This window comes from Musa acuminata, chromosome BXJ3-5 (assembly GCF_036884655.1).
Source record: "Musa acuminata AAA Group cultivar baxijiao chromosome BXJ3-5, Cavendish_Baxijiao_AAA, whole genome shotgun sequence".
Lineage (NCBI taxonomy): Eukaryota > Viridiplantae > Streptophyta > Magnoliopsida > Zingiberales > Musaceae > Musa > Musa acuminata.
Window position 1 is genome coordinate 13,364,406 of NC_088353.1, and position 26,912 is coordinate 13,391,317.

General features: G+C 37.2%; 1 protein-coding gene across 4 annotated transcripts; it reads left to right on the top strand.

Moving 5' to 3' along the window:
- Positions 1 to 315: 315 nt before the first annotated feature.
- On the top strand, positions 316 to 23,234 carry LOC135638853 (uncharacterized). Of its 4 annotated transcripts, none has more exons than XM_065152344.1 (10): positions 316 to 884; positions 1,081 to 1,134; positions 1,275 to 1,626; positions 2,492 to 2,865; positions 3,412 to 3,661; positions 3,847 to 4,012; positions 4,099 to 4,201; positions 4,373 to 4,501; positions 22,529 to 22,748; positions 22,828 to 23,234. In XM_065152344.1, the coding sequence occupies exons 3-10, from the start codon at positions 1,401 to 1,403 to the stop codon at positions 23,100 to 23,102; spliced, it is 1,743 nt and encodes a 580-aa protein (XP_065008416.1). In that variant the 5' UTR covers positions 316 to 884; positions 1,081 to 1,134; positions 1,275 to 1,400; the 3' UTR covers positions 23,103 to 23,234. The 4 variants fall into 4 exon arrangements, with proteins under 4 accessions (XP_065008416.1, XP_065008418.1, XP_065008414.1 ...); XM_065152346.1 differs by having other exon boundaries at positions 1,287 to 1,626; XM_065152342.1 differs by having other exon boundaries at positions 316 to 754.
- The last annotated feature ends 3,678 nt before the right edge of the window (positions 23,235 to 26,912 follow it).

Genomic DNA, 26,912 nt, shown 5'->3' on the forward strand with positions numbered 1-26,912 from the left:
CAGTCACATCACTGCCAGCCATTCTAGTCGATGGCGATATTTTTGGTGATCGAGATACTCTTCATCATCCGCCGTCCATTTGTGCAGCCGTCATCCTCGGCTTGCTCCCCGCCCTCGTGTCTCTCGCTTTTTTTTAAATATTAACGAGATTATTATCAACAACCGTACATGACAATAATAATATAATAATAATAATTGTTATTATTATTATTATCTACGGCAGGAACGAGATAAAGCTTCGGTGAACACGGAAAAACTACTCAACTTTGTGACTAAGCTTCTCTGGTCCCCCAGATGGTCCTGTGATGATGCCTCACTTTGCTTGCCTTCTCCTCCACTTCGGTCCTCGAACCTCCACCAACCTTCTGTGGATGCAGCAGTCATGGCCCGCTTACCCCGTCCTCTTCCGAGATCATCATCATGATCGTTCATAATGCAGGCGGTCGACATTATTCTCATTCTACAGATACATGATGAGCGGGACCCACCGGGGAAGGAAACCAGCTTCATGTGCTGCAGCGGATGCCGATGGTACGTTGTCCTTGCGCCAGCCGTGTCGCTGCTGTTCCTGCTCCTCCTCCCTATGTCTGCTTCCCGCACAGGTAAGTAGTGCAGGGCGCCGTGGCCAAGGTTTACAGTAGCAGTAGCAGCAGCAGCGCCCGACATGAATTGCCCGAGGAAACAGGGAGCAGAAGCTTGTGGATGATCTTGTGACCCCCTGCTCACTCGGTCCTCCTGTCAGGTCTCACACCAGGTTATTGCCTTCCTTTTGCCTCTCGTGTCATGCCTTCGGAAGAACCTCTTGGTGTCAAAATTTGCCATGGAATATGTGCGCGTGATGTCTGAAAAGAGCTGACCTCTCCTTGATTTGGTGGATCTCCCAAGTCCGTTCCTCTTGTGTTTTTTTATTTTTTTCTGCATGCGTAGCAGGATAGGATAACATGCCATGTGTCATAGAAATAAGATGTCTTTTTGACACATTTCATTTAAATGGGCATCCTTGGTTTTACTTTTATCGTCTTCTATCCTGTGCGGTGTGGCGTGGAACTGAAAGAAAGAAATGATCGTGTGGTAATGCAGTTGGAAGGGAGGCGCTTAACACTCATTGATGAGAGTCAGGTGAAGATACTTTAGGTGAGGGCCTTTTTGTCTGTCCTGAATGGTTGTGTAGGAGACAACACAATGCCCAGAAAGCTAGACTACAATTGCTCAGACTCGTAATGGTAGTTGTAGTGGTAGAGGAAATTAATGAAACAGTCTGGTCTGACATTTAGGTCTGGAAGCAGATTGGTGTTGATATTGAAGTTCCATGTGCTTTGGATGAAGAACGGAACGGTAGGAGAAGCGCCTGTTTAAGTGAGTTTGAATGGTGGCAGGAGTAAAAGGAAGATAGGTGGATAATGGAACCAACAGCTCAAAAGGGTCTTGAGAGAGCTCTCTCTCAGAAGGCTTTGCAGATGGGCAACTCCACCCCATGCAAAATATGGGTTCTGGGTTTCTTCTGTGGTGTCTGCATCACCTACCTCTTCCTGGTTGCCGTTGCTCCACTCAGGTCTACAGAGGTTGGATTGGTGTATTCAAGGACCGCCGGAGCCGTTTCGCAGAATTCAAGCTTTTGGACTTCTGGTTAGTTCAATCTTTCAGAAGAATGAAATTATTCCTTATTACTATTCTTGCTTGACTACTTTCATAGACACTACTGTAACAATTGTTGGATAAAAAGCATATCAATTTCACGGATTTCGGTGGTTTTATTTTATGGTACCAGTATTTATCCAACATATTAACCAGTAGGGCATTCTCACTCGGTACTTTTGGTTGATTCTATTCTTCTCATGTGAATCGTTTCTACTCAATCAATTCTTCTCTTATTCAGAAGCAGATTCCTAAATGTTGGGCTTCAAAATTAGTCCCTTCTGCTTTTACGCTGTACAACTAAAGCACTTCCAACTAAAGAAAGTTACATGCATATTCTTTTCAATTTATTTTTGTTTCCTTGTCCTTTTTCATGCATATGCTTATGAAAATCCTTGTTCTTGATTTCTTTTCAACTAAAGATGCTTTCTTCAAGGAATTCTAGCTAAAAGGACAATTTGATGACTGATGTTTGAGGTTTTCAATTGCCAAATTTTGACAATTAAATGCATAGCTGATTTAGATGATGATGTAAAAATTGTTTTCTGGATGGTGGATGTGACTGAGCAGATTCTGAGTTCACCATCTTCAGCCAAAAAAGTTTCCTTCTTTTTCCTTTTTCCTGGATAGTTTGGAAAATGTTGATTTTCAATATCGACTGCGAACAATATGAAATAACATGTTGTTTTCGTTTTAAGTGGCTCTTGATCACTTGCTTCTCAAGTTACATCATGAATCATTTTCCAGATCGAGGAAATTTGTTGCAGAGTATTTGTGCTGCTTATGATGAGATAGTTTTGCAAGTTGGTCTTACATTGTGAACCAGAAACAATCAAGTCTTTTCTTGTTATTGCAGGTATTAGCAGATCAGGCATGTACAGCTCTATAACAGAGAAAGTAGAGGTCTCAGAGGATCATTCGGCGGGTCTAGAGCCAAGTGATGAAGAGAGAGTCATGATGCTGTATAATGCTTGGGCTCTGCTGAATGGAGATGATGAGCATCAATTTGCTAGAGCTGATGTTCCTGATGCTCCTCATTTTGAAAACTGCAGTCTGAATGCTCAAATGTACAAGCAGTTTGACAGCCATGGTGAAAATGGAAGCTATCCTCCTTGGACTTTGTGGAGAGGATTTTTAGGAATGGAGTTACTTCATCCCTCCTCATCAAAAGATCCAGAGAAAACTCATTATCATCATGAAGCAAAATTTGGAGATGCTTATCCTCCTTGGGTATGTGAATTTGCAGGAGTAAACTGGCTTGTTACAATATAGTTGAAGTTAATCTACACACTGATTCTGAGCTGATATGAGAACTCTGAAATTTCATCATACTTATTTTCCTTTTTGTCAAATAAGTTTCGCCTTCTGTATCTCCTTCCTCTTCTATGGGAAACAGAGGTACATGCAGGAGTTCGTCAAATACTTTTACATATGCATTCTTTTGTTGTACTTTCGTAGGGTTATAATTTTGTGGACTGCGTATAGATTATTATTTTGTTAGACACATTTGATGACAGAAATAAAAAAAAGAATAATTTACAGTAAAAATTTTGAAATAAATTGCTGAAATGTCGAGTATAAAATTGATACATACCCGGGAAAAGCATCATACTGTGAGATAGACTTTTCCAAAAATACATTACTTTGGAACTTATGAGCATTGCCTTTATACCCGTATTCAAACTTGGTATATGTGATCTGCTATCTGTTTTGTTCACCTGAATTATTTATCGTTCATGAATTATTACTTGATATTTGATGAAAGTTTATTTCCAGGTTGTAGGATCAGATGAGGACAATTTTCCTCTTACTAGATTAGTACAGAGGGATATATGGGTTTGTCAGCACCCCAAGAACTGCAATGATCCTAACCTGCGGTTTCTACTTGCTGACTGGGAGAGGCTTCCAGGATTTGGTATTGGGGCCCAACTAGCTGGAATGTCAGGGCTTCTGGCTATTGCGTTAAACGAGAAACGAATTCTTGTCACAAACTACTACAACAGAGCAGATCATGGTGGCTGCCAAGGTGTAATATTTCTTCGCAGTGATGATTATGTTCTGTTCTCTGTTTAATCATCTAAAGATGTCTCTATGGCATCACGTTAGAGCAGAATACATCTGAAGATCTCATTCGTCTCTACCCAAGCTACACAAAATTTTCTATTTTCTACAAAATGGGTGTACACATTGATCCTAGTTTCCATTTTACAGGTTCTTCACGATCTCACTGGTCTTGCTACTTCTTTGCCGAGACATCCACCGAGTGTCAGAAACAAGCTTTTAGTCTCATGAAGAGTCAAGAAGCTTGGCAAAAACGGATCATAACAGTCAAGGACAACTATACCTCAAAGGAAATATGGGCTGGAAAGGTACCTAGGTATACAATTCCTCATCATTTACTCATTTCTCTTGTAGTTTAGAGATTGTTTATATCACCTTACATTTGTAATAACTGTTATTTAGAGCATGGGGTAGACCATGGAGTTTTCTGCAACCAACAACAGAGGTAGATGGGAGTTTACTTCGAAGCCACCGAAAGATGGATAGGAGGTGGTGGCGAGCACAGGTCTTCGCTCTAGTTAATCTTGACTTTATTTTCTTTTCCCCATTAATTGGCAATCATATCATCTGCCATAAAGCTTTCTGATACAGCATGATCTTTAGTGATTTATTTTTGTTGCTTTAGTTTCTGCATTACTGAGTCCATGTATGATTTGTCAACCAAACTGTTTTGCAGGCTATAAGATACTTGATGAGGTTTAAAAGTGAATATATGTGTCACCTACTAAATGTCGCTCGTCACAAAGCATTTGGATTGCAAGCTGCAAAGATGGTCATTACAAGTCTTTCTGCAGCTTGGCCAAAGGTCAGCAAGCACTAGAATTTTACTTTACTGTTCCACATAATTTAATAACATAGGAGGTTTCAGTTGACTTGCAGAACATGAAGCATACACTAGTCATTATTATATTTGTTGGGGTTTGCTGCAAGCCAGCATTTTTCGTTCGTTTTGCCAGTGAAATCAAAATTCTTGTCAAGCATTGGGTAAAACCAGCCATCGATCATCCTCTTGTAGTGATAGTAAAAGTCAGTTGCAGACCATTCATATATTATGTCTCCATCAAAATGCAGACTGGTTTTGAGTTTTGACTACCACTAATTAAAATAAATTTTTAGAAGGCCTAAATATCGATGATGATGGTGACCTTTCTCTCTCTCTCTCTCTCTCTCTCTCTCTCTCTGTGATCCGTAATGGCAAAATTCTATCTTTCCCTGTTCCTCTCTTGTGCCCTCATTGGAAAGGGAACAATTGGAAGAGGAGCCAATTGTAAGCTCACTCGTCTACTCTTAGGTGTTTCTTTCTCTGTTCTCAATTTTTTTTGTTTTTGGTTTCCCTTCTTTTTCTTTTATTTTTTACTCAGTACTAACATTCCGAACTGATGGTTCAGGGTCTAGTACTGAGCATGTAAATTCTTGATCATAAGACCAAGTGTTCTACTAGGTTTGGGTTTTCTTTCCCCCTTTTATTTGGTACTAGAAAAGTAAGCAACTAATGGTTAATTGCAATATGATGTGTTTACCCGCTTGTGTTAAAATAAATGGATCAGTTTCTTATTTTAGATGACTACATAGACCTATTCAATTAATTATGCAAAAAGAATATCACTCATCAGATATCATGGACATCTAACAACAAACCTTACTCCTGAGAGGTAAACATACTGACTAATTTGCAGTTTCTCATCTTATTGGATTTTTTCATTGCTCTTCATGCCTCTTAGACAGTTTTCAATCATTCATAGACTTAATTTCTATCTTGTCTCATCTGAATCCTCAACCAAAAGCCATTTTTATATACTTTAGCATGGCATCATAAATTTCAAGATCTTATGTTTTCTGAAGTGGACATCTTTACCAAGCAGGAGCGTGTGATATCATTATGTGGTTCCAATCTCTCTTCTCACCTTTGCTTATCTAATATCATTAAGGCTCAAAATTATGTTGTAAAATTGTGTTTGTAGTGATTAGTTTTCCAACTTTCATTTAAAGAAAAGGGAAGACCCAGAGGCTAGTATTTTCTATGCAACTTTTGGCAATTTGCCTATTTCTAGAGATTGAAATTTGCATGATGACCACGTAAGATTCCATTGCATCCTTAACTGGTACCTTGTTTTATGAATATATTGTCCTTTAGTTTAGTGTATATTGCAAGAAAACAAAGACATCATTATTTTGTTATTTCTGAATATACAAAGATATCCGTTGATTGACAAAGGAGTCGGTTACAACTAAGAAATGCCGTCTCATGCTGATTGACCTTATTATACTTATCGGTATTGTGTATATAGAAAAATTAAAAGTCTCTCTAGACACATCAAGACTAACTAAAAACGAAAAATTAGATTAAAAACAAAAAACTAGAATTTACGCAAATAGAATTTAAAGAATCCAGTGAATCTAAAGATGGAAACCCAAACTTAAAGGAAGTAGTAGTCAAAAGATGGTGGAAGAACTGTCAAGGGGAGCTCAAAAAATGGAAAAGAATTAGCATTATATGACTTAGGATACACATAAGCATACATTGAAAATAATCTCAAAAGACAAATAAAAAGGATGTTTCACCATATAGAACAAGATTTTTGAAGTTCAAAAAAAAAAAAAGACAAGTAAAGCAATATGACATAGCATATGTTGATAAAGCAGTCACAACAGACTTCAACTAAGAAGAATTACAAAAATCATTAGCAAAATATTCAAAGTTTCATATCGGACTAATAGTAATAGGAATTGCAAACTTAGAAAAGGGGAGTAGCTGGGATGATTATGAAGTATGTTTTTGATGATCAATTTAATAACCATAACCAAGCCCAATTAGTTATGCACGAATATAATATGATTGATAATTATGCTGTAATAGGGTGTATATCAAATTTTTCCATGAATCTGGTAGAATTTTTAACATATATTAAGATAATATTCAAAAGTAAAAAATTATGATATGATTCTAGATGCAAATAATATTGCAATTACCATAAGGTGTATTGGAAAGCTACATTAGGATTTTTATTACAAACATAAAAATTAGTAGAAAGTTTTACTAGTAGAGATGTAAATATGATCCTAGCAAAAAAGATTGACACTTTAAAAATGGAGTAGGAATTAGGAGACATACCAAGAGGTGAGATAGAAAACTAGAAGCAACCTCAGGCCACATATACACCTAACTAGATTTTCAAATTATAGGGAAAAAATAACGTACCTAGAGGAAGAAGAAGAAGAAAATATTATTAAAATAAATATGTTAAGTGGAATAAAACCAAAAAATAATAATGAAATAGACTTTATTTACTTTGCCAAACAACTAAATGAAGATTTAAGAAATAACCGCCATCGATTAGGAATTTAGGATATTTATATAGAGGGAAGAAAAGACCAAAGAAATACAACGGAAATAGTCTAGAATATAGGACATTGGAAGAAGTCATCTTCAAGACTGAGAGAGGAGAAGAAGAAACAAATAATATAATAGAACAAATTGAAGGAGAAGATATAGATAAAGCCGTTAAAAATGTCATAGAAAATTTCATAATTTATAAAATCAACAATGAAACAAGTGACCATACAAAAATATATCAAGAACCACAAAGAATAAGTAGAATTGTAGAAGAAGATAAAAAGAAGAATTTTAATGACTTATTAGAGGAAATCGTCCCAATAGAAATATGTTCAGATATATTAGTTGAACGAAAAATGGAAGGAAGAATATGAAAGTCTTAAGTTTAGAAAATTTAGAGAGAGGAAATAAAAATTTTAAAATAGAGGAGTCTGAGAAAGAAGATAATGAGATATATCAACTTGAATTCGGAAGTGAAGAAGGAAGTCTTGACGGAGTAATGATGAATGATGAAGAAGTATTCATGAACGATGGAGAAGTCAGTTCTAGTAGAGTAACCCAAGGGAGAAAAATGCTCCAAGTATAAATCTACCATCGCCATGCTCCCACTCTGAGTTAGGTCGTTGATGCCTCATTGCCTCCTCATATATATACTGATGCTCTAGTGATGTACAAATATCAACTCTGAGATCTGGATCGATATCATCACCGTGACTCTCATATTCATCATAAATCAGTTCCTATATAGACTTGTAGTATTCTTTCTCAACTCTTGCCTCCTTTATAATTGTATCTTCCTTTGCCTATTGTAACTTATCTTAAAATAATTTATGGACCTAAGTTGGAACCTTCTTGCATTTTGCAACATCGGGATACCTGTCGGCGAAATCCATCTTCATCTCGATGATTCCTCCACCTTCACAATAAATGCATTGTCAATTATGACGGTTCCCGTCTATCTTTCGGGCATGATTTCAAGTATCATCATATGTTTGTTTCTTTGGTGCAATGTTTCTATCAAAATTGAATCAAATAATAAGCTACGATTAGCTCTATTTGAAATAATAAGTGTGATTATACATCACGTACCTTACTTTGCCATTATAAACATATTAATCAACCTATGCGGCATTAAATACATAGAATTGACTCAATATAGGTCAAATTACCATGAATTTATAATTAAATATACTAATTATAGCATTAAAACATTAATTACTCACTAATTAGCCCTTTTTTACCATAATAAACATGACAAACACTAATAATTATTAAATATAAAATTAACCCAATAAAGGATCAAATAATGATGAATTTATCATTAAATACACTAATTACAGTATTAAAAAACTTAATTAAACCCTAATTAGTCTTAGTTTACCACTATAAATATGTCAAACACCCTATGAGGTATTAAATAGCAAGTTTTGTTATTTTGTACCATACTGGAGTTTCGATCTTAGCTCGGTATAGTACGGTATGAGTGTACCGAGTGGTATGCTTCGGCGTACTGCTTAGTACAGGAATAAGATTGGAGGTCGGATATAGGAATAAGATTGGAGTGGAGGTCGTGGGGGAGTTGCCGCTAATTCAGTGCAACTCGGCGCTCTGCTCGCTAAGGCACCCCTGCCCTATATATATATATATATAATATAATATAATATACTATAATATAAAGAAAAGTTAAAAATAATAGAAAAGGCAAAGTTGTCGAGGTGACATCACCTTGTTTCTTCTCCCTACGCAGGAAGAAGAAACCGAGGAAGAGAATCGGTATATATATATATATATATATATATATATATATATATATATATATATATATATATATATATATATAAAGATTAAAAAATAATAAAAAACCAAGGAGAAGAGGTTTCTTCTCCGATTTCATCACCCCACGCAGGGAGAAGAAACCGAGCGATCTCCTCGCGAAGCCTCGGCGACGACGCCGAGGCTTCTTCTCCCCGCGTGGATGAGAAGTCACTGATGATGCCGAGGCCTCGTCACCTCAGACGAGGAGGAGGCAACATCACATATGCGGCGTCCGACGAGGGAGGGCGACGACGGATCGGGATTTTTAAGGAAGAGCAGCACCGGATCTTCTGGTTCTCCCTTTTCTTCTCCTTCCTCCCTTGGCTAATACTACCTAGTAGCGGGCAACGACGGTCAAAATTGACCGTTACCGATCGATTTCGGTTGGTAACAGGGCGTAAACAACCCCAATCGACAGTACCGCTCAGTAGTTGGCGATCCGCATTTCGGTTTGTTGGTGGACCGATACATACTGCCTAGTACGAGCGGTATTATTCGAAATTAAAATCCTTGTTAAATAGATAAATTAGATCCAATATATGTCAAATTGTGATGAAACATCATTAAATACACTAATCACAACATTAATATAGTTAATCACTCCCTAATTATTCCTCTTTAATCACTATAAACATGTCAAAAATTGACCCAATATGGTTCAGAACTTTGATTAACCCAATATTAAATATACTAATATTTAGTATTAACATAGTTAATTAATCCCTAATTAGTCCTCTTTCACTATTATAAACATGTTAAACATCCTAATATGTATTAAAGATGTTGAATTGACTTAATATGGGTCAAATTTCGATTAAATCATCATTAAAATCACTAATTACAACATTAAAAAACTTCATGAAAACCTAATTAAACCTATTATACCATCACAAATATGTAAATCATCTTAATATACATGAAATACAAAGATTTGACCCATTAAGTGACTAACTTCAAAAAAAATAGCATTAAACATAGTAATCACAATCTTACAAACCTTAATTACTCCCTTATTAACACTATTATACCATCATAAAGATCTTAAACAACATGTTAGGCATTGAAAACATAGAATAGGCTTAATCATATGGTAAATCATCAAAAATAAAAAAATCTTTAATGAGAGAGTTCTTCCTCTAACTTAGGTGTTAATCCTCCTTAATTAGCCTTCCAAGCTTGATTCAAACTACAAACCGCAGCCTTGTAAAGTTTTAAGAGAGTGCAAATGTGAGAGAGAAAAAAAAGTGAGTAAGAAAGAGATTGAGAGAGTATGAGAGTTTGCTAGAGTGAAAGGGGGTGAAAGAGGAGAAAAAGGTTTAGAAACCCTTTCAAATGAATTTGACCATTGGAACGGGTTAGATCGGAGCCATTTGTCGGTAGCGGTCCTATCATTACCGATTGGTATAGGTTGGCAATGGTCGGATTTTGACCCTTTTGATTGGTACAGATCCCGTATTGGACGACACGAGGTCATTTAACATATACCATCCGGTACAGGGTGGTTCGCGTACTAGTCTCCTATTGGACTAGTATGTATTGCTCGTACTGGGCAGTATACCGTTGCACGACAAACCCTGCTCCTAGTCCTAATCCTCTTTTATCACTTCTAAAGAGATCTCTTCTTCTTGCTATCTCGGACACTCAAATTCATAGGGTTCATGATATGCAAATGTTTTGCATACTCTTATTCCTAAGCCTCTTTTATCATTTCTAGAGAGATTTCTTCCTTCTTTTAACAACCTTACTTCCTCACATATATCTGGGCATGAAAATTTCTTACAAATTTTATGGCTTGTCCCATACTGAAAACCCCTTAGATTTTTGTATGTTACAACCATTCTTGTAATCTTCCCACTAAATTTTCTTGAATTCCAGTTATGTATTTTGCTATATAATATGGGTTAGATACTTGTCCTGATTTACTTAAATATTTTAAAAATGCCTTAAGAGTAGTCCTCTAATGCACTTAGGTTACAATATCTTTTTTTTTAATTATCCCAAGTATTTTGCTTTTGTTTTTTGGTATCTTTTACTATACATTCACCAATTGATACAACTTTTAGAAACTGAATCCATAATTGCATATTTTTCTTTTCAACGACTTCTAAGTAGGATATCTGTTTATTCACATAATATACATGAAATATATCCTGTAGTGATGCTCTTAAGGAGCTACATACAAAATCTCTAAGTACCAAAGTCATCTACTTCTAATTGTAAAATGAAGATGTTAATCTTTGTGCCCAATCTTCTAGCTCTTCTTCCCAGTATTGTATAGGTATATTATCTAGATTTAAACTTGGAGCATTTTTCTCCCTACGTATGTATCTAGATTTATATTATCTAGCTCTTCTTCAAATTCTTCTTTTTCACCTTCTTGTATAATTATACTTATTCCTTGTGGTTCTTGATATATTTTTGTATGGTCACTTGTTTCGTCATCCATTTTATAAATTATGAAATTTTCTGACATTTTTAATGGCTTTATCTACATCTGTTAGGATCCTTTTTTTTTAGCTTTTAAATAATGTTTATTGAGTCTGTTTAGTTTAGTTAGAGTCGGATAGAGGTTTATTTAATATTTATTTATTATTAAAAGTTCAAGTCCTAATGGACTCTGGGTGGAACTCTATAAATAGGGATGTAACTATTTCTTTTCGGCAAACAATGAAATATTATTTAGTCTTTTGACAAACCCTAAGAGATCGATCCCCTCGAAGTGATCATCCGTTTTTCTCCCCTTTCTTCTATGATAAAACCTTAGCGCCTTATCATTTGGTATCAGAGCAGCGATCCTCGGCGTTTATGCTGTAGTTATCATCATAAAAAAAAAAATCTGCAGCTGCATCCTTCTCGAGCGAGAAAGAAGCTCGGCTAGCGAAACAGAGTCCACTGCTCGCTGGCTAGTGACCACAGCCGCTGTTGCTTCCTAGTCAACGGACCACCCTCTCATCGATCCCAGCCCTCGGTGACCCCCCTCCACCATCGCTGCTGCTCCTCGGCCAGCAACCTTCCCTCCTTGCTGCCCCACCCTGCTCGAGCGAGAAGGAATGCGACCGTTGTTTCTCGACAAGTGGACCACCCCCATCGCTTCTACCATCGGTGACACCACCCCAGCTGCACCACCATCGCTGTCTCCCCTTGGGTCGCAACCGCAACCGCTCGACCATCCCTCCTCGTGGCGATCGAAACATGGCAACCACGACCGCCGCAGCCGCCGTTGTTTCCTCCCTTGTTCGCTGCCGGCATCGACAGCAACCGCCGCAGCTAGTCCTCAACCGCCACAGTCGCTGCTGTTTCCTCAACCGCCCGTGATCCCTCGATGTCGCCAGCGCCTCCTTCCGCGGTACAACAAAAACAGGGCAACGCTGCCTCCCATCCGCGCCGTCGCTATTTCCTCAACCGCCCACGATCCCTTGGCGTCGCCAATGCCTCCTTCCATGCAACAGAGATAGGGCAACACTGCCTTTCATCCGCAGCGACCGCAACCTCAACCCCGGCCGCTTCAACGTTGCCTTCCCCTTGCTTTGCATCCTTTGCCGCAGAAACAGGGCAACTCACCGATTGCCCTTGTTCCCAATCGCGCCACGACCGATTCCTCTTCATCGGCATTCACAACACTGCCGCCTCCCCCCTTGCTTTGCATCCTCTGTCGTAGCCGCCGGTTGCCACCACCGCAGCCTCAACCCTGGTCGATTCAATGCCGCCTCCCCCTTTCTCTACATCCTCTACCGCAGCCTCAACCCCGACCGCTTCAACGTTGCCTCCCCCTTGCTCTGCATCCTCTGCTACAGCCGCCAGTTGCCGTCGCCGTAGCCTCAACCCCGACTGCTCGACGATCGCTCCCTTGGGTTGCAGTAGCTGCAGCCACACTGACGTCGTCGCCTTCCAACCCCCAGTGCTCTCACCTCACGCAGCAACAGAAACAAGGCAACAACTTTTCCTCCTCGCAACGACCATAGCACTTCCCTCGGCGCCTACTTCCTTAGTAGCTTCGCGTCGACAATGCTGATGCTCTTGACTAGACATCAAAAACAAGAACTGGGGATTACAGATTTGTAGTCTTACGCAATGGCTACCAATAACTCAGTGAATGTACAAATTGAAGCATTGGAAACCAAAATTGAGAATCGGCTACAAGAAACCCTTGATGATTTAAAAAAGAGCTTATTGGAGCATTTTAGCAGGTTTCAACAAGATGGGAGCTCAAATTCTACGATGAACAGATATGGAGATACAGGAAAAGAGCCCCAAGATTATGACACAAACTACCCACGCATTAAGGTAGAATTTTCAAGATGGAAAGATGGGGATCTGACTAGTTGGATCTCTAGGGCAGAAAATTTTTTTAGTTTTCATAGAACCCCAAAAGAATCCAAGGTGGAAATAGCCTCAATTCAGCTAGATGGAGATGCAATCCATTGGTATGATTGGTACGAAACTTGTCATGGAGTCCCCTCGTGGGAGCAATTCAAGAGAGGGCTTCTTGCTCGCTTTGGACCATCTGAATATGAGAATGTTGATGGACAGCTCGTCAAAATTCGTTAGACTTTTACAGTGTTGAAATATCAGAGCAAGTTTGAAAGATTGTCAAATCAAGCCAGAGATTGGTCCGAACAATAACTGGTGGGTACATTTATCGAAGGACTTAATCCAGATATCCGATGTGAAGTCAAATCTCGCCAACCCCGCACTTTGATGTTAGAACCCTTATAGATTCTAAACTTGGGGTTGATCTCTTTAGGGGATCGACCTCCTTGGAACTCTATAGGGGTTTCTCCCTCCAAGTTGCTGCTTAAAGGCTGCAGAAAAGATTCATCTATTGCTTATCAAAAGAGGATGAATACATGACTATTTATAGGGTTTCTAAACCCTAACTCTTAATAGGACTCCTACTCAAGACTCCTATTCAATTAAGACTCCTACTCAAGATTCCTATTCCTTTACAACTTCTAATTCTTCTTTAAGAAATAACCTTCAAACCCTAGCCGGCCTTTTCACCTTTTTAATAGGGGTCGACTTAGGTAGGTTTTACATGAATGCCCCTCTCAATTAGGACTCTCCTAGCTAGAGTCCTAACAGACCCGCCCTCTTCAAATCAGCCTTATCCTCGAGGCTGACAATCCATAAATCCTGGGAATTTGATTTTCAAGTCGTCATAGTTATCCCAAGTGGCACCTTCTGCTGGTAAGTTTGCCTATTATATTAGCACTTTAGTAGTGGGTCGTCGTCGTTAAGTCACGATCCGTCGATCAATAATGGCACTCGACTGGGTATGGAGTTCTCCTTGGGTAGTCATATTTGGTGGATGACTTTGGGTTGTTTCTAAGCACCTGTTCACCACTTTCGTTTGGCTGTCGATTTGTAGGTGATACGCTGTACTCCTTTTCAATTTAGTGCCCTGCATCTAGAATAATTTTGTCCAAAATCTGCTCGTGAAGATGCAAGTATAATTTGGCACAAGCACAATGCGTCATTTATAGCACAATTCTTTTGAGTCACAACTGTAATGAGCCACGGAGCTTGATGCTTCCTCTAATTTTTTATGATTTTACTGGTCTCCAGATCTTCCTGCCATTCCATCTTAATATCCTTAAGGAAGTCGCTGATCGGAAGTGAAACAGTCGAAAATTCAGCTTGCTCGGGTAGCCGCGAAAGCGCATCTGCAACAACATTCTCTTTCGCCTTTTTATAAATTATTTCATAATCATATCCAAGAAGCTTTATTATCCATTTTTGCTACTTGGGGGAAGATATCTTCTGTTTTAAGAAATATTTTAGGCTTTTATGGTCGGTCTTGATTTGAAAGCATCGCCCGATCAAGTACGATCTCCATTTGACCACCGCATGCACAATCACGAGCATCTCCTTATCATAAATAGTCGTTTTGAGATAGGAAGGAGATAATGCCTTACTGGTATAAGCGAGGGGGTGGCCATCTTGCATTAGTAAAACACCAATTCTGACTTCGGAGGCATCGACTTCAATAACGAAAGTCTTACCGAAGTCGAGTAGCCCCAGTACGGGCATTGTCGTCATTGTGACTTTAAGTTTGTCGAAGGCGGTGGTCGCTTTGTCCAACCATTGGAAAGCATCTTTTTTCAGCAAAGAAGTAAGTGGTGCACTGATCTTTCCATCATTTTTCACGAACTTGCGGTAGTAGCCTATTAAACCGAGAAAGCCATTTAGCAATTTTATGTTCCTCGAGGTCGGCCAGTTCTGCATTGCTCCAATTTTGGAGGGGTCCACTGGCACACCTTCCTCTGATATGATATGCCCAAGATATTCCACCTTCTTTTGAAGAAAGCAAAAATTCATAGTGGTCGTTGTGTGTTCAAAAGGTGGTTTTCGGTATGTCTTCTTCGCACACTCGTATTTGATGATACCTGGATCAAAGGTCCAGCTTTGTAAAGATTTGTGCTCCCTTTCATCTAGCAATTCATCTACTATTGGAATAAGGTATTTGTCCTTGACGGTTATGCCGTTGAGATCTCGGTAATGAACACACAATCGCCATGTTCCGTCCTTCTTTCGTACGAGGAGCACCGGTGAAGAGTAGGGGCTGCAACTTGGCCGAATAATTCTAGTTTCGAGCATCTCTTTTACAATCCTTTCTATTTCATCCTTCTGGAAATGTGGATACTGATATGACTGAGTATTTGCTGGAGATTTGCCTTGAAGAATCGTTATACAATGATCATGCCGACGGGTAAGAGGTAGGTTGCGCAGTTCGTCAAATATATCTGAAAATTCAGCAAGCAAAGGAAGTAGATTTGGATCTTCAAATTCTGTTGGCTCTTCCTTAGTTTGCTGTTCAAGTTGTACCAAAAAGCCGCTGTATGCTTTATGCAAAACCTTCTCCGTTTGTTGTGTGCAAATCGTCATTACGTCGCCCCAACGTTTCCCGTGCAGTATCACCTGTTTCTCCTTACTGTAAAATTTTATAATTAGTTTCATAAAATTCCAAGAAACATCACCTAATGTCGTCAACCATTTAATTCTGAGCATGGCCACATGATCATCAAGAGGGAGGAGGAAGAAATATGCAATTATCTTTTGGTCCTGCAGCAACAGTTTCACTCGCGGGCGCCTACGATCATATTTCAAAATTCATCCATCGGCGACCTTAACGTCAAACCTGCTGTAATTCTCGATAGGTAAGGCCATTCGAACAGCAACTTTACTGTTTAGGAAGTTATTAGTGCTGTCCATGTCGATGAGAACAGTGATCGGTTGTTGTTTGAGAAGGCCTCTAACTTTCATTGTTTGTGGGTTTGAGTAGCCGGTTAGTGTATGTACCGTAACTTCGGTCGGTTATGGCTCTTCTTTTGCATCTTCTTCTTCATGAACGTAAAAGATCAGTGGTTTATATTAAAAATTTTTCGACGAAACCAAAGGGAAATCCACTGTTAGGAAGTGTAAAAGCTTTTATAAAAATTTCATAGAGATTTGGACAGAAAAAACATAGTAGCGATCAAACAAACTGTTCTATGCGGTTGGAATTTTATAGTACAGATTTTCAAGTATAGTAGATTAGACGTAAAAGATCAATGGTTTATATTAAGAATTTTTTGACAAAACCAAAGGGAAATCTGCTGTTAGGAAGTGTCAAAGCTATCATAAAAATTTCATAGAGATTTGGATAGAAAAAACGTAGTAGCAAGATCAAACAAACTGTGCTATGCGGCTGGAATTTTACAGTGCAGATTTTCAAGTATAGTAGTTTAGACATAAAATATCAATGGTTTATAGTGAGAATTTTTTGACAAAACCAAAGGTAAATTTGCTGTTAGGAAGTGTCAAAGCTGTCATAAAAATTTCATAGAGATTTGGACAGAAAAAACGTAATAGCAAGATCAAACAAACTGTGGTATGCGGTTGGAATTTTACAGTGCAGATTTTCAAGTATAGTAGTTTAGACATAAAAGATCAATAGTTTAGATTGAGAATTTTTTGACAAAACCAAAGGGAAATATATTGTTAGGAAGTGTCAAAGCTATCATAAAAATTTTGTAGAGATTTGGATAGAAAAAACATAGTAGCAAGATCAAACAAACTGTGCTATGCTGTTAGAATTTTACAATGCAGATTTTCAAGTATAGCAGTTTAGATGTTAAAAATCAATGGTTTATATTGAGAATTTTTTGACAAAACCAAAGAGAAATCTGCTGTTAGGAAGTGTCAAAGTTGTCATAAAAATTTTGTATAGATTTGGATAGAAAAAAACACAGTATCAAGATCAAATAGATTGTCTATGTGGCTGGAATTCTGCAATGTATCTTTCATCGTAGAGATGAAAACTTTGCGACGAAAAGTTTATGCAACAATATAGGAATAATTTTTTTTGGATTTTCGATTAAGGATAACTAAATTGCAGCAGCAATAAGGTAGGAAACCAGAACCTGTTGCAATTCACGGGGAGATCAAAGGATGATCCGCGGTAGTGGAGATGACGGCGGAATTTGACGACGATCTTTTAAGCAATTGTGGGAATTGCTTTGGGCGGCTGTGTAGGGCTGATGGATGGCTGTGGAAGGGCAGCGAGACGCCAAGAACGTTGCTCTGATACCAGGTGTTAAAACCCTTGTAGATTCTAAACTTGGGGTTGATCTCTTTAGGGGATCGACCTCCTTAGAACTCTATAGGGGTTCCTCCCTCTAAGATGCTACTCAAAGGCTACAGAAAAGATTCATCTATTGCTTATCAATAGAGGATGAATACATGATTATTTATAGGGTTTCTAAACCCTAACTCCTAATAGGACTCCTACTCAATTAAAACTCCTACTTAAGACTCTTGATAGAACTCCTACTCAAGACTCCTATTCCTTTACAATTCTTAATTCTTTTTTAAGAAATAACCTTCAAACCCTAGCCGACCTCTTCACCTTTTTATAAGGGGTCGGTTTAGGTAGGTTTTACATGAATGCCCCTCTCAATTAGGACTCTCATAGCTAGAGTCCTAACATATGACATTTGCAATATCATTTGCACGCTTACATGAGGAAAAAATCAATAAGGAAATTCGTTGAAACAAAAGTGACAACAAACAGATGATCAACAAGCCACCTGCCTTATCTATCCCCAACTAGAACCCTAACACTCGAAGACTAACCCAAGAAGAACTCAAGGAAAGATCAGCAAAAGGGTGTGTGCTGGCACTGTGATGAAAAGTGGAGTAGAGAGCACCGATGTAAACAAGGGCATCATCTTATGATTGAACCAATTGAGGAATTGGAAGCTAACAATGTGGACACTAATCATGAAGGTATGGATTCTAATGACGATGTTGGACCTATCATACATACAGTGCATACATTAGTCAGCTACTCTGACCCACAAACTGTGAAAGTTGGAGGAACTTTGGAACATCAACATGTTACAGTTTTGATTGATACTGGTAGCACTAACAATTTTATGGATGGTAAGGTTACCGATCGATTGGCCTACCACATTGAAGACTATAATAAATTCGAAGTATAGGTCATGATAGCAAGTTCTCAAAGATTTAACTGACTTTGTAAGGCCAAAAATTGCTTGTGGACTTCTTTTTGCTACCCTTGGAAGACTTCGAAGTGGTGCTTGGAATTGAATGACTATCAACCTTGGGTGATGTTTCGTGGAACTTTTCTAAACTAATCATGAAGCTTTTTATTAATGGAAAGCAGGTGATCCTAAAGAGAAGACGTGAAAGTAAGGTCACAACTACCACTAGCCATCGGATGAAGAGGGTTTTTTAGAAGACTGTAACACCGAAAGGCCGACCTATTGCTTACACTATCAAGAGGTGGAGACCATACTTATTTGATCAACGGGTTATGATACGCCGCTGATACCCTGTGACTGAAGTGCTAAAAGAGAAACTCCCCGAGTTTGATATTGCTCAGCCTTGAGGATAAGACTGATTTGAAGGGGGAGGAATTGTTAGGATCCCTTTATTTTCTGAGCTTTTGAATAATATTTATTTAGTTTGTTTAGTTTAGTTATAGTCGGATAGACATTTATTTAATATTTATTTATTATTAAGAGTAAGTCCCGGTGGACTTTGGGTGGAACTCTATAAATAGGGATGTAACTGTTTCTTTTTGGCAAACAATGAAATATTATTTAGTCTTTTGGCAAACCCTAGGAGGTTGATCCCCTCGAAGTGATCAAGGAGGCCGATCCCCTCGAATTGATCATCCCCTTTTCTCCCCTTTCTTCCATGATAAAACCCTAAGGTTTTATCAATATCTTCTCCTTTAATTTGTTGTGTTATATTATTTACATCTGGAATCATGTCATAATTTTTATTTTTGAATATTATCTTAATATATCTTAAAAATTCTACTAGATTCATGGAAAAATTTGGTATACACCCTATTACAGCATAATTATCATTCATATTACATTTATGCATAGCTATACGTCATAACCATTCTCCGATATGAAACTTTGAATATTTAACTAATGATTTTTGTAATTCTTCTGAATTGAAGTTTGTTATGACTGCTTAATTGGCACATGCTATTTTGCATTGCTTTACTTGTCTTGTTATTTTCTTTTTACCTTCAAAAAGTCTTGTTCTATATGGTGAACATCCTTTTTTTTTTTTCTGTCTTCTGTCTTCTGAGATTATTTTCAATGTATGCTTGTGTGTCTCCTAAGTCATATAATGCTAATTGTTTTCCTTTTCTTGAGCCCCCTCTTAACAGTTTTTCCACCGTCCTTTGACTACTGCTTCTTTTAAGTTGGGTTTCCATCTTTTGATTCACTGGATGCTTTAAATTCTATTTGTGTAAAGTCTAGCCTTTTGGTTTTAGTTAGTCTTGATGTGCCTAAAGGGACTTTCAATTTTTCTATTTGTAATTGCTCTAGCTTTTCTATTTTTTCTTTAAGTTCTATTTTGGTTTGGATTAAATATTCCACTATTGTATTTAAGGTAGCTGCATGATTTTGATTACTATTTTTCTCATATTTGACTGTATCAAAATAAGTTGTAGGTATATTTTTTATTCTTAGTTTATGTATGACTCTTGCTAAAGTTCTATCTTCCTTACTCATGCACAATTTTATTTATCTCTTTTATTTGTGTTTGTGGGCTTTTAATTATTTCCTTGATATTTTCTACCTCAATTTGTAATTCTATGACCAATTCATTAGTTTCTTGTTCTATTGTTTTAGGGTCTAATATATTTATTGCTTCTAGCCTTCTACTACCTTTTTTAGTTCTTTTTTATTCAGGCTTTGTTTGATAATTTCTAATGCCTCTTTAATTTGTTCTCATATGTAGTCTAGGTTTCCTAATAAAGTTCGATAATTATGACTTAGTCTTCTAGCTGAATCTATAAGTTCCAAAATTTCTTTATTTGTTTTTTCTTGCTGTTCTCGAAGACTTCTGAAAGATTTATAAAACAATCTATTATCATATTTTCTACAGGCTAACCTTGAAGACTATGTACTTGATATTCTTTAGGTATGTAGGTATTAGTTAGCTTGGCTAGTAAAGACCGTGATAGCTTATCACAAGATCTTGGGATCAAATCTTGTCTTTGTCACTTTTCTTTTACACAAAAAAAAGTTCTTCGAGTATTCAATCGTTTAATTTGTGCTCTCTTTCTAAATTATTTTTTATTTTTGTTTGCTTTTCTATTTCTAAATCTAACTAAGATAAATGATCTATATTGAAAAATTCAATCTTAAATTTTTGCTCTGATGCCAACAATATGCAGCAACTAATAAAGCGTAAATGCAATAGAGTATAACCACAGCAGCAACTATTAAGAATAACACAACCAGAGCGATATGAAATTGAATGAAAGCTGTAAACCCTAAGCTAAAAGGATCCTTTTATGTAGAACCCTAAACCTTGGTATCATTCCAATATTCTGTACCGTGTGTTATTGTATTGGTACGATACATCCCAATATTCTGAAAAAAAGACAAAAAATGGCCTGAAATTCAGAAAAACCCTATTTTTGGGGTTTTCTATTATTTTTATATGAATAATATTTAGATAACAATAAAGTGTATCTAAGTCATAAATTAATAGAATTCTAGGTAATTGGATGCAATTGGGCCTAAATATAACAGAATTACCTTAAGAATAACCACAGTAGCAACTATTAAGAATAGAGTATAATCACAGCAGCAACTATTAAGAATAACACAACCAGAGCGATATGAAAGTGCATGAAAGTTGTAAACCCTAAAGCTAAAAGGATCCTTTTAGGCAGAATCCTAAACCCTGGTATCATACTGATATTCTGTACCATGTGTTGGTGTATTGGTACGATACATACCAATTCTGAAAAAAGGCAAAAAATGGCCTGAAATTCAAAAAATCTCTATTTTTGGGGTTTTCTGTTATTTTTATATGAATCATATTTAGATAAGAATAAGGTGTATCTAAGCCGTAAATGAATAGAATTCTAGGTAACTGGACCCAATTGGGCCTAAATATAAGAGAATGACCTTAATCATGCTTAATTTTCCTAAGTATGCAATAATAAGTCTCAAATGGTATGAAATGATAAATAAAACATAGGAAGAAGTTAAATACCTTCAATCAGAGAAAAATTCCATTGGATCTCAAGTTTTAATCCCTCTTTTATTCATATGTAGAGGTTGATTATACTTACTGCTGATTAGGAAGATTAACGAAGTGAGAGTGTGAGAAAGAGTAATAATGAGAGTGAGAGTGAGTGAAAGAGGGGGAGGGAGGATGATTTAAAGGGCCAAAACCGGGCCAAACAGTCAATTTGACCATTGGAACCTGGTTTGACTGGGGGATAATGGTACAATCAAAATATGACCGTTATCGACTTGCATCGGTCAGTTCGGTCGAGGTGTTTTGACCGTATCGGTCAGTACAAGAGATGTACCAACTGGTATGCCCATCCCTAACCACGTACTGTCTGAAACGGATCAGCTGGCAGACCATTACCAATTGTTTTGTAGCATATTGGGCCGTATGTAAAACCAATTACAACAATCTTGCACATTCCAAGCATATGATTCTATCATTCTAAATCTACACGCTATGTATTGCATAACATTCAGAATTCATCTATGCATGCCAATATTCCACCTCAAATATCAAGCCTTAGAGTGTGAAACTGTTCTTTTAAAGAGGATACAGACATGCCTGCAAGTTGTAGCCTTGTACACACTTGTCATGTGCAAAATAAGTCCAGATCGAGCTCTTTCATGATGTAGATGTTAATGCATTTCAGTGTGTTTCATTTGCTTTGACAAAATTTCGTTTCAACATTCGGTCCAAATGATTTACCATAAACTTTTTCATTTAGTTGTGATGGTTGAATTTTTTGAGGGAAATATAAAAAGTAATGGACGTCAATACCATCACCTTTGACAAGATTTTGGCACACGAAAGCCATGTAGCTTCAAACAATTTAACTTAAGATTGTTCAGTCAGTTGTTATGGTTGGATTTTTTGATTCACCTACTGCTAACTTGTGTATGACATTATGCTGCTGTACATCTAAAGATGAGATTTCTCTGAAGTGGTAAAATTAGGTTTCTGTTTGGTTAATAATGCCACTCTATGGATTGCTAATAAAAGAAACTCATCATGCTTCATTAGGAATATGTGGATATCATAATAAATATTTTCTCTTTATGAATTGCACGATCTTGATAGAGTTTAAGTTATAAAGTTATTTAAGATGTTATTTGTTCCCAGGTAGCTATCAACAAATCCGAAGCAGGTATGGAGCGGCTTGTATGGTCCATTCATAACCCCTGGATTCCGAGGCCACTTCTAAGCATGCATGTCAGGATGGGAGACAAAGCTTGTGAGATGAAGGTTGTCGGATTTGAACACTACATGCAGCTAGCTGACCGCATCCGTAAGCATTTTCCGGACCTGAACAGCATATGGCTCTCCACAGAAATGCAGGCATGTCCTTGGATGCTTGTGACACTCGATTCCATTGCTACATTTCCACTCCACTGAGACAGTATAATCCTACATGCAGGAAGTCATAGACAAAACGAGGCGATATCCTAGTTGGACCTTCTACTATACGAATGTTACGCGCCAGGAGGGGAGCATGACGATGGCCACATACGAGGCAAGTCTTGGGAGAGAGACCAGTACAAACTATCCCCTTGTGAACTTTGTAATGGCGACCGAAGCAGATTTCTTTGTTGGAGCTTTGGGCTCAACATGGTGCTATCTCATCGATGGCATGAGGAATACTGGGGGAAAAGTGATGGCTGGGTATCTCAGTGTCAATAGAGATCGGTTTTGGTAGCTGATTCAAGATCACAGAACTGAGTATATATATGCTGTACATGAACGTCAACCAATGTGGGTATTTGTACATATAAAAAAGAATTATATAGAGTATATATAGTTTGAATAAGAACTTCGAGTCTTTTCAATATTTCTGTCGACATTATTTTGTTTTATTGTCAGATACTACTTATCTGATGATGGTTAAGTTGCTCGATGAGTCTGTGTTTCTTAGATCTCTAAGTTGGACTCGAAGCCAGAAACCAGTATGGTCATAGTTTTCAGATTAATTACTGACTAAACCTATATCTCAATTTGGTTAATTATTTTCAAATTAACGTTTCTTTGTGTCTAAGTTGTCTAAATCATTTAAACATAATCAAATAACCATTTTTTAAAAAATGATTTTAAACGACCCCTCACAACTTCTTGTAAAGTATCATTTATTTTTAGATTTATTACAAGTTAAATAAAATATAATTTTAGTCTCAGTCTGATTTATGTTCATGGAAAGACTCGTTTATAAAACAAAAAAGAAAAGGAATTACGGTGTATTTTTTAAATATGTATCGTATATTTCTTTCTTTTAAACAAAATAATCCTTTACTACGAGATCAAACTATTACTACTCTTCTCCAATGAATGTTTCAAAATTTAGATCGTCGAAAATTTAAGACGAGTCAATGTCTCGGTTATGGGTATGTCGGTTAGATTTGTTCAACGATAGCCTGAATGCAAATATCCTAAAATAGATATAGTGAGTCTTTAAATTAATCTGATATGATTTTGTAATTGGTTCTGATAGATTCTTGTGTTTTTATTATTTATTATTTATTTTCATCATACTAAAGGGGTTTTTTTTAAAAAAAACCTATCTCAATACTTGAATCATGAATTGTTCTTACTGCTAAATTAACAAAATGCTTGGTACATGACGTATGGCTTGAAAAGTATAAATAAATACAATCAACAAATAAATACAAATATGTGGTCATATTTAGATATTATAATTATATAAGTGCTATTATATTAATATTGTTGAATCTCGTATTTTGATGATGAAACCAATTGATAAGTGTTTATGATTTAATCTGCGTTTTGAGTGACGTAGGATGTTTCGATCAAGGAGAGAATTAAAGCAGGAAAAATCATGTTGGACCGGAGGAAAACATGTCAGAAGATTGGACGTCGGGCTGGAGGATCGGTCGACGTATCGATAAAAGACTTCGGGCCATGGATTCGGGCATCGGGCTAAGAAGAGCGGATATTGCACCAAAGATATTAGAGTTACGGAGTCAACTGGCCAATTGGGCAATAGGCCACAAGAAAGGATGATGCACTGAAGAATAGGATGAAGCATCGATGAACCAAAGACATGTTGGACAACATGATTTAAGCTTAGTAATAATTGTCTAGATCGAAATGTATTTTTACATGTATAGGATTAACTACGATAGCAAGGCATAAAGCAAAATGAAGTCCCGGAGTCAAGAATGTGATTTCGTTGGGAGTTCAAGAGTTCGTCGGAAGTCCGAACGTTCATTAGAAGTTTTGCAGGAACCAGCCGAGAAGTCTCGGAGCTTGCCAGAGAAGCATGTCGGAACTTGCCAAGAAGATCGTCGTGAAGTCCAGGAGCTTGTAGGGAGTCCGCTGGAACATTACCGAGAGATCGTTGGAAATTCGCCGGAAGATCACCGGAAGAAACTAGATTTACGGACTTGTTTAGCTTAGGAAATGTCTTAGAATTCGTAGTTAGCACATAATTGGGATTGGATTTGGGCCAACTAAATTAGGGGCCAGTTGGGCCCATGTAAGGATTGTGTTGGGCCCAATGAAAAGCCCAAACAGTGACCCAAGAGATGATACCGTCGTGGCATAATCTTCGAGACTATGTCAGGCGGTGGTACCGCCCCTAGCAGGGTGCTAGGTGGTGGAACCACCAGATTGAGCGGTGGTACCGCCCAATGCAGTGTCAGTGTCAGACTGACACTAGCGGTGGTACCGCCTGAACCTAGGAAACCCAGGATGAGATATTTTTAGGCTTCAAGTTTGAATCAACTTGAGGCCTATAAATACCCCTCTCATCCTTGGTTAACATACACAAGCATAGAGTATTTAAAAGTGAGAAAACGCTGTTGCAATCACTAGAGACATCCCCTCCTATAGTCTAAGTTTAAATTCTGTTTAGGAGGAGTGTGTGCTTATAAAGGTTGACTCTTAAATCTGTGAAAATAAGAAGAGGGGTGTAAGAAGGAGGCTGGTCTTCGCCTATTAAAGGAAGATCGATAGTAGATGCCGGTGGCTTCGACGGAAGAGGAATCGACGAAGTGGATGTAGGTCACGACGATCGAACCACTCTAAAATCTGGTTTGCATTTTACTTTGAGCAATTTATCTTTACTGCAAACCTCTTTAATACATTTACGAATATGTTTCAAGTTTAGATATTTACGAGATGGTTTTTGTCGAAAACGGATTTAATCGGAATGAAGTTTTGAACTGACGTAATTTTTACCACTATACTAAATCACCCCCTCTCTTAGTGCTGACCCCTTTCCTAACAATTGGTATCAGAGCCTCGTTTTCTCATTTGGTTTAACACTTAATAAGAAATTGCTCTTTTCGGCTTTTAAGAGGGTAACTCTCTCATTCGTCCTCCCTTGTTCAATAGGATGGACTACACTTATTGGAAAACTCGAATGAGAGTTTTCTTACTTTCATTAAATCTTGATTTATGGCATATAGTCGAATCCGATTTTCAAAGGTCTTCTTTTCCAATGAACCATTGGAATAATTTGGAGAAGAAGGCTTTTTCTCTAAATACAAAGGCTATGAATGCCTTATTTTGTGGCCTTAGATAAAAGGGAATTTAATTAGGTTTTTACATGTGAAACGACGTTCGATATATGACACACTTTTGAAATCACACACGAAGGCACAAGTAGTGTTAAGGATTCTAAAGTTAATTTTTTAATGTACTATTTTGACTATTTCATATAAAACCAAGCAAAACCATTAGAGACATGTATACCCATTTTACAGATGTCGTCAATGGTTTAAAAGCTCTTGGTAAAAGTTTTTCGAATCTTAAACTTGTGAATAAAGTTTTATGCTCACTTTCTAAAACTTAAGATTCAAAAGTAACCGCTATTCAAGAATAAAAAAACTTAAACTATTTACCCTTCGAAGAACTAATAGGGTTTTTGATAACATATGAAATGACGTGCAATGCACGTGAAGAACTCAAGAACAACCTTCCAAAGAACAGAAATGATTTTGGACTTAGAATAATTGAAGACTACTCGAGCATAAGCTCTAAGTGATGGTGAACTTGAACTCCTCATGAAATTTAAAAAGTTCATGAAACAACAATCAAAAAATAAAAACAAACTTAAGAAGAATACAAAATGGGACGAAAAAAGTGCATCCGAAGACAAGTAAACCGATGAAGATGAGGTAGCAAACTACGTCTTAACGGCTTTCGTCAACAAGGTAAACATCTCAAATGAAACTCCTTTAATTTATTTCGAAATTATATGATGCTTTTCATAAGTTATTTTTAATTTAGTTTAGAATATTTATTTTTCTTAAAAATCACTTATTTAAAAATAAAAATACAAAAAAAATTATGATCATGCTAGTAATTTTGAAAATGATTATGAAAATTACATGTTTAATAAATAAAAATATAAAAATTATGAAATCATGCTTGATGAAATGATGTAATGATGCATAATGATAGTGCTTAATGAGTTTATCTTTTGAAATTATGCATGATGATTCTTGCAATTTATGGATTATTGATTTTTACCATAATGAAAGTTTTTTTT